Genomic DNA, 8,627 nt, shown 5'->3' with positions numbered 1-8,627 from the left:
AGCAGTATTATCCAAACCACTATCACATATGGTAAGACACAGACACCTGTTAGACTTATTTACCTTTGACCAGGCAGATATTTCACCTACATTGTCTCACTAACCTCACCATCCACCTGCCAACCCTCATCCAATGCCATCCACCTTACTCCTCCTCATCTTCCATCCATAATCCCATGATACTTGCTTCTACTCTTTATTTGGGCCTTTCCTACCATTCCTGGAGTCCTTCCAACCCATGTGGTTTCTACTACACGCAACCCCATTGTGGTGTTCTCCTTCTCCCTCTCTCCTGTCCTTCCCTGTTCTTTTCTTACACCCAAAAGCCTGCGAACCTCAGCCACATCTACCACATTTTGCCCTGCCCAGGTAGAGGCTGTTTAATCAACTAATCAGATATAATGACTTAGGAAGGTTTACACAACAAAGATAGGTTTATATGAGAATGTACTCTCTTCTGAGCAGGGGCAAGATGTTGGGGGCCAGTAATTAACATTATAATACATAGCACCAGGCCAAAACCCAAAATACTCCATGTTTTTGTGTGGAATTTTCTATTTCTTTTTCTGTTTTAGACTAGGACTACAAGGCTATCTGCCTACCTCGGCCTCCTGAGGGCTAGAGCTGTAACCATATACCACCACCTTTATTCTTAGATCAGAGGAAGTATCTTTCATTTTTTTTTTGTTTTATTTTTGCTTTTCCATTTGAGACTTGATCTAGCCAGCACTCCCCCTGCTTCTGTCTCCTAAGTACTACAATTACAGGCATGCACCTGTGCCCCGCTCAATAAAAATGCCATTCTTCTGATGCTGTAGAAGAGTGGAAGAATGCCCATACATTGAGGACAGTATTTATCAGCTTGCACATTTTATAGCAATGCTTGTCTGTATGCAGCTATATCCATTTTTAGCAGAGTATTTTTTATTTTAATTTTTATTTATTCATTTTACATCCAGTCGTAGCTCCTCCCTTCTCTCCTGGCCCCAACTTACCTCCCTCTCTCCTCTTTCCCCCTTTCATACTCCTCAGAAAAGGGGAGTCCCACCTACCCACTCCAGCATATCAAGTAGTAGTGCATTTTCCCTTGTTGCCTGATGAGGTAGCCCCACCAGGGGAAAGTGGTCAAAAAGCAGGCATCAGAGTCCATGTCAGAGTAAGCCCCCATTTCCATTAGGGACCACCTGCCATTTGTGTAGGGAGCCCAGGTTCAGTCCATGTATGGTCCTTGGTTGGTGTTTCAGTCTCCACAGGCACCCAAACCTGGTTAGTTGGCTCTGTTGGTCTTCTTGTGGAGTTCCTGTCCCCTCTAGGTCCTTCTACCCTTCCTCCCACTCTTCCTTAACGTACTCTGTGCTCCATCCAATGTTTGGTTGTGGGTTTCTGCACCTGTTTCCATCAGGTGCTCGGTGGAGTCACTCAGAGGACAGCTATGCTATGCTCCTGTCTGCAAACATAGCAGAGTATCGTAATCAGGGGTTTACTGTCTCCCATGGGGTAAGTCTCAGGTTGGGGCAGTCATTGGTTGGACATTCCCTCAGTCTCTGCTTTATTTTTGTCCCTACCCATCTTTTAGGCAGGGTAAATTTTAGATGGAAGTTGTATCTAGTTAGAAGGTGGCCTTTTCACTCTCCATGGCTTCTATTACTAAAAGTCTCAGCTAGAGTTGAGCAAAACTCTTCACCAACCCTACATCTCACAAAGGGCTAACATACAAAATACATAAAGAACTCAAGAACCTAACCATGAAATAAAATAATCCTGTTGAAAAATGGGGTATAGAGCTAAACAGAGAATTCTCCACAGAGGAATATCAAATAGCCAAGAAGCACTTAAAGAAATGTTCAACATACTTAGTCATCAGGGAGATGAAAATCAAAACAACAGAGATTCCATCTTACACCCATCAGAATGACTAAGATCAAAAACTCAAGTGACAACACATATTGGTGAGGAGGTAGAGCAAGGGGAACAGTTGTCCATTGCTGGTGGGAGTGCAAATTTATGAAACTACACCCTAGATGGGATTGTTTTTACTTCAGCTAAGTACAAAGACACATAATATCCAAAGAGATGTTATATTCTAAAAGTTTGGATATGTGTTAGAAAGTTTATGAGTGCAAGTTTCTTCCTTGTTATATTTTCTGGCCAAAAGAAACATACAACCAATTGTTTGTCATTTTGTTATATATATATATATATATATATATATATATATATATATATATATATGAATTTATGTGTTAAAAGCACAGTTATGTAGAATGACCATAGGAAAAAGCAAACAACCAAAAGGACAGGCTATAGATAACTGTAAAAACAAAACTGGCTAATATACTTTTCCTGAACTGGAATTATGAGCTGAGCATGAGAGCCCTATTATATCAAAAGCACTGAGTGAGATACTATTATATTCTTAACAGAATAAGAACAAAGATTTGTTCTTTCAAATGATATCCAATATACAAGTCTAATAGATATTCATCATGTGGACTATTGGCTGAACTTCATCTAAACTGATGCTGATTTTATGTGGCTAGAAAGATTACTTATAAAATCTTAATATTTATCTCAATTTCCAAAATGACACCCTTCCTATTACAATGGACAATATAGGCAGATCAGGAACTACAAATACAAGATCTATGTTCTATTTTGTTCATCTTGTTTATTTAATTTGAAGAGAGAGTCATCGTGTAAGTAATATATGATAACTATTTCCTTGGGTGCTCATTTAAAAAATAACATTTTGCATGAAATGATTCAATTTCAAAACTGAAAAACAGTGCCTTTCTCCTTAGCTTCCTATTTCAGCACTTACAACATTATTGTAGGAGTGTCTTAATTTTTCTTTCTTAGTGCACTATAATTTCTTGAAGGCAATGATAGTGTATTGTGTATTCATTCTAATTTATTAGTGCATTGTCTGAAGTAGAGGAAAAGTAGTATAATTTCTATTAACTGAATAAACGATGAATGTTACTGAATGAGACCCATCTAAAGAATTCAGAGACAAAAATCAATTGCTTAGGGTCTGAGCCAGTAGGCACTGAGTCAGACTTGGAAGAGGAGCTTGAGACTTTTCTCCACAAGAGCGCTAATGGCAATTCAGGGCTGCTAGAGGAGAGGATGTCACTGTGGTCAGTGATGGGGCTACTGCTGAGTCACTGATGCTCAGTAGATAGCTTCCCACCCTTGTCTCCAGAAGTGGCCAATGTAAGCCCACTCACTGGCTCACATAACTTACAACAAGTCATGTAAGGAACATGGAGACTTAATGATGTGAAGAGAAATGTTAGTTGGTTGGGAGGAAGATGAAAGGTGTATGAAACTGTCCAAAGACAAACTAATAATAAAAACAAAATTCAACTGCTTACGAGTCAGTGTGATGGACAGCCAAATGGAGAAGGGAAAGTTTGGTAAAGATCATTTCTAATCTACATATATAGGTGGTATTTTGACATCTTTACTGATGGCTATCAATTCCTCACTTCATAGTCAACATCCAGAGAGTTTGGGCCTAGCTTAGCCTATCAGCTAAACCAGATATTTTATATTTAAAAAAAAAAGGGATCTTTCCAGCATAGTCTGCTTCCAACATATTTAAAGTATTTTTATCCGTTCAGGTTTTTTTTTTTTTTTTGATGTCTTTCTGTCTTTCTAGAATAAAAATTTTCATTTCCCAAAAGTCCTGATACCGATTTAATGATGTGACTCATGTGACAAACATCTATTTTTTTTTCTTTATTGCTATTAGTGAATGACAAGTGAAGGAGATTTATTTTAACTTGAAAATGTCAGGTATGCACTTTCAGAGATATATTTTTCCAGCTTTTAATGAGGTGGTGCTTCTTTCTGAAAGATGCTCCTCTCTGACGCAGATGCCGCATAGGTGACAACTGATATTTAATAAGCGATGGCTCTTGTATTAGTTGCAGTTCACTAAAGAAAATGTCTCAGATTGCTTTTGAAAAACTCGTAGCGTCCGTAGCCCAAAGGCAAGATGTGACCTTTTTATTACATAATGAGAATCATTTATTATCTTACAATGTATCTTAAAGTCACAGGCAAAATGCCAGTTTGATAATTGCTTTCAATTAGCTTTGAGCATAGCATATATTCATAAAATGTCTTTTCTAATTTAGAGTTGAATTAGAGAAAATTGCAGACATAATCTACTTTAAGGTTGTCTCATTTAAAGTGATTCGTGGTTTTGTACCACAGAAATCAACACGAGTGGCTTTAGAACAGTGCCTCTGAGTGGCTGAAGCAAACTTTTCAGTATCTGATTCTTTTGTATTACCAATTAATTAACAAATTAGAAGATCATTTTCTGACCTTTCATGCATGTTAACTTTTGATTTTCGTTCTTAATGATTGTTTGGAAATGAAGCCTTGCAGCTCGTGTTTAAAGAGAAAAACAATGTGATTAAAAAGACAAATGAGATTTGCCTAATGCTACGTATCTCCTACACTGGGCCACGGTGGGAACTGTAATGGTGCACCTTCTCCTGTTTCAGCACCATGTAACTAATGGTCAAGACATGGCACTGTGTAATCATGCAGTCTCAAATAAAGAGTCCCAGGAGACTGTGGTAGCACAAGTGAGTTAGACATAAGATCATAGTGAAACTGTGACTTCACCTAATTTCTATCTCTGGTTAGCATTTGAGTATCATCTAGATATACATCCTTGTCTCCCATAAAATATTTTTAAAATCGTGAAACTCTGAAATTTAATTTTTGTCTTCTGTTAATTCTGTTGCTCATGCAATACAGAGGCAGAGATTAGCAGAACTTGGTATTTTGACTTGATATCACTAGTTCTCTTTCTCTTCCCTAGATAAAAATTACACACAAGAACCAAGCCCCGATGCTGATGGGTCCTCCCCCGAAAACTGGATTATTCTGCTCGCTCATCAAAAGAACAAGGAACCGAAGCAAGGAGTGAACCTCTATCACGAGAAATTTAAGCAGAATACTTGGGCCATGGAACACTCTGAAACATTTCCGGTCTCCTGCTCCTACAAAATCATGGGATTAACAGTTTTTGTTATTGAGCTGATGTAAAATTTGGCCATTAGAGAGTCTGTTGTTTCTGTTCTTCTAGGCATATTTGCATGAAAAAAGTAGAAGTTTCTATGACACGCTGACGCATATTTTAGTTGCATGCATTCCCATGGGGTTTTCTGTCTCCCACTCGCATCTTACCCCATTTCCATTTACTGACTATGAGGAAAAACCTGGGAAAGATCAAAGAAGTAGGACGGGAAATGATTCTTGATGTAATTGCTGTCTTCGGCACTAATAAGTAAGCTTGCAACAATTCCTAGTGCAAACTGCCATTCTTTGCTCATTAGAGTCAGTGTATCCGTGGTACTGGACCTGTGGCATGAGAAAAAGCGTAATTCAAAGATGTTATTAAATAGCTGTGTTCTATTAGATACCGTGTTCTATCTAATAGTCTGGGTTTTTTTTTTCAACATCTTTATTCTTCTGAATGGACATTAGCATACCAGACATAATATTTTTCTTGTGTTAAAAAAAAATAGAAAATGGTATTTATTTTGTTTAGCTTTGTTTTTTTTTTTTTAATTCCAAAGCCATGAGTGAAAATATGTTACTGGCAGTAATTATGATAATACAACAAGCCTTATTCCTTTCTGCGTAAGAGTCTGGACGCAAATGCAAAACTCACAATAGTAGTGAAATAGATGGTTTCAACGATGTGCCTAGTGCATCTGTTTCCCACCAGAGACTGAGAAAAGTAGAGTTATTATGAGTTTGTGAAAAGTAAAATGTCAGAAGAAAGTGAGTTACCCACTTTTTGTGATTAAAAGGCTCACCATTCAAAACAAGTAAATCATACAGCACACTCAAAGCTCAGTGACCCATTTCATGGCATTTGGTCCCTCTACTATATATGACTGTGATTTTTTAAATGGATCTGTTAAGTGCACTTCAAGAAGGTAATAACTGCATTGGTTTCTTCCAGGGCAGATCGGAACCTGCAATAATACCGAGTTCACTGAAGCAAATCATGCATGCAATAAGCCCCTAACGACTCATTCATTCCAGCCCCGTCTCTATGCCATTTCAAATGTTCGGTAACATATAATGGCCTGGCTCACAGTTTGAGGTGTTCATGGCATGGTTTGGTCTCTGAATGTTTACAGAAATGTGGAACTCAGAGAAACACAGTGTTTCTCTGAGGCTATCATATGAAATGAAATTCTTCTGGGCAGTCTCAGTGTAGTCCAGTCACCCTGACCTGCATCTCCTCACTGCATGTTTTATGTTTTCGAACACCACGCCATCAGGAAAACAAGTACTTGAAATGCATGATTTATCAGCTTTCCTCTCTGCTCGGCATTAAAGTGCTAATGATTTATCAGTTCTATTTTTCTATTGATTATTTCATCTTTGAATAACAAATAGCAGTTAGTGATTCTGTTGAACACAACCCTGTGCATGGATTTATTGATTTCAAGTGAAATTGCTGTAATTTTAGCTCTTTGGTTTGAAAACTCAAGAGTATGCTGTTGTATCAAATAGCTGCTCTCAAGCAATGTTCTGTAATGAAAGATTATGTATAAAGTGTATTCCTTTAGTATTCCAGGAACATTGGATGCTAAATACCAATCAACATTAACTTTAATTGCTTTAAAAATAAAGGCTTTTGAATAGATTTAAGATAAAATTTAGCTTACCCAGGAAAATTATGATTAAAATTGCAAATTCAGTACAGCAATCAGTTGTTCCTAGTATACTGATAATAAAATAGTCATTCATTAGAGCAGCGATCTAGACCAAGAGAATGTTCAAAGCAACCACAAATGCATCACTGACATAATGTTACATAATACTCTGCTTTTGCGCATCTAGGACTACAGGTGATAAATGTTTCTGCACAAGTTCATCTGGTTTCTACCATGGGCAGGCAGACCTTGTGCCAAAATGTCATTTTGAATCAACAAATTATCTCATGCTCTGGAGGACACTAAGGCAGTTGCGGTTTCTGAGTCGTCTGCAGCATCTGTGTGCTGGGAAGCGATTACCGAAAACTCAAGAAGTGGCCTGTATGATTTCAGCAGCTGAAGCAGTGGGCCCTGCTGCACTTCAGCAGAGCTACATGATCACAACCAGGGCCGACAGGCACCACATTTCAATCCATTAGATTCACAGAAAACACTAATAAGTCTTCAAAAAGGAATCAAATTTTACTTTTCTAAACGCATTTTTTTTTTTAAAGATAATTGATGTGCTTGCCCTTCGAGTACACTACTCCTGGGGTTTGGAAAGTAGTTTTTTTTTAATCTACTTTGATGGTTTTGAAATCAGAGAAGATATTCTCTTCTTTTTTTAATGACAGCTTCATGTGAAGAATATATATTTTAAGGAAAATTCTAAATGGAAAGTTCTATGGCATATTAAAATACTGAATAATGAATGTTAGCTTTACAAAATGGAAACTTTTCTTCCAGGAGCGTGGGTATTGTAGATGTTGAGTCAACCTCTTTTAACTAGAGTAGACAAGGGTGAGAGGATCTTGGGGGTAGAGTTTTGTACCCTGCTAACCACTGCCAAACACTAAACAGAGATGACAAATTCCTGAACAAACATAGACATGCACACTTTCAGAAATTAGGAAAGGTGATACCTGTGTGGATCCAGAATTTCAGAGCTCATATATGTGTGTTCTCACTTCACAATGAGTGTGCATCATATGCATTTGATGGGGCTTGTGGGTGTAGCCGTTCTAGATCTAACTGGTTAGGTGTTCCATGTAGACTGTCTCTTAGGGGCAAAAGTATAAAACAGTGAGCACCTCTGAGTCACACATGCATTCCCCAGTTTGTTCAGCTGTCTGGTATCAGGGACGGGGCAAGTACTGTTTCCACAGCAGAGTCTGTGTGGGTCTGAGATTACCTATGTTACTCAAACAAGACAGGGTGTTCAATGGTTCCTTTCCTTTCTCTGTTAGTGTCAGCTGGCTTTCTGTTGGTTTTGAAAAGAACAATGTATTTTTATGGTACATATAACCCACAATGAATTAATCAATGCATAATGTAGATTCCACAGTAAAAGATAAACCCTCCTAGCTTATGTTGAGGCTGTGTAACTAAATAAAAAATGGTAAATAAATCTCCGAAAAGCTTTTCATTCTGTGAAAGACAGAAATCATACCCTTAAACCAGCCAATTAAATTGCAGTGTGTTTAAAGATTTGAGTAAATTCTCGTTTGAACCTTTCTATATATTCTTATTGTGTTTAAAACAGAGGGTTCGTTTAATTAAAGTATCTTAATTATTTTCTCAAAAAGTGTTATGTACAAATCCTGGTTTTTGAAATAAAAGTGTTAACCATTCATTTTGTGCATCACTCATTCTGTGCCAGATATTCTCCTCATGCATAATATTTGTAAGAACATTCTCAGTGGCTTTCCACTAGCAAACATGAGCAAGGCACACGGCCTGTGTCAGGAGACAGAACACTACTCGGGGATTGAATTACTTATCTCTAAAAAACAAACTGTTGAACTTTGTAATGCTTTTTGCCTTACTTTGTATCTGTGATTATATAATATCTTCACAGATTCAAGAAAAGTCAACAAGCTGAGTGAGGGA

The 8,627-nt window shown here is 37.7% G+C and overlaps 1 protein-coding gene across 2 annotated transcripts in view; it reads left to right on the top strand.

Moving 5' to 3' along the window:
- The window catches only part of Dgkb (diacylglycerol kinase beta), a 629,339-nt gene extending 620,971 nt beyond the window's left edge, over positions 1-8,368 (top strand). For both annotated transcript variants that reach the window (XM_055624239.1, XM_055624229.1), the window contains one exon: positions 4,844-8,368. In XM_055624239.1, the coding sequence (XP_055480214.1) occupies positions 4,844-4,951 (108 nt within the window). In that variant the 3' untranslated portion in view covers positions 4,952-8,368. The remainder of the gene's footprint in view (positions 1-4,843) is intronic.
- Positions 8,369-8,627: the final 259 nt, after the last annotated feature.

Source organism: Psammomys obesus, unplaced genomic scaffold (genome assembly GCF_907164565.1).
Source record: "Psammomys obesus unplaced genomic scaffold, mPsaObe1.curated_primary_1811, whole genome shotgun sequence".
In the NCBI taxonomy this organism is placed as follows: domain Eukaryota; kingdom Metazoa; phylum Chordata; class Mammalia; order Rodentia; family Muridae; genus Psammomys; species Psammomys obesus.
This window is presented reverse-complemented; position numbering and strand designations above follow the sequence as displayed.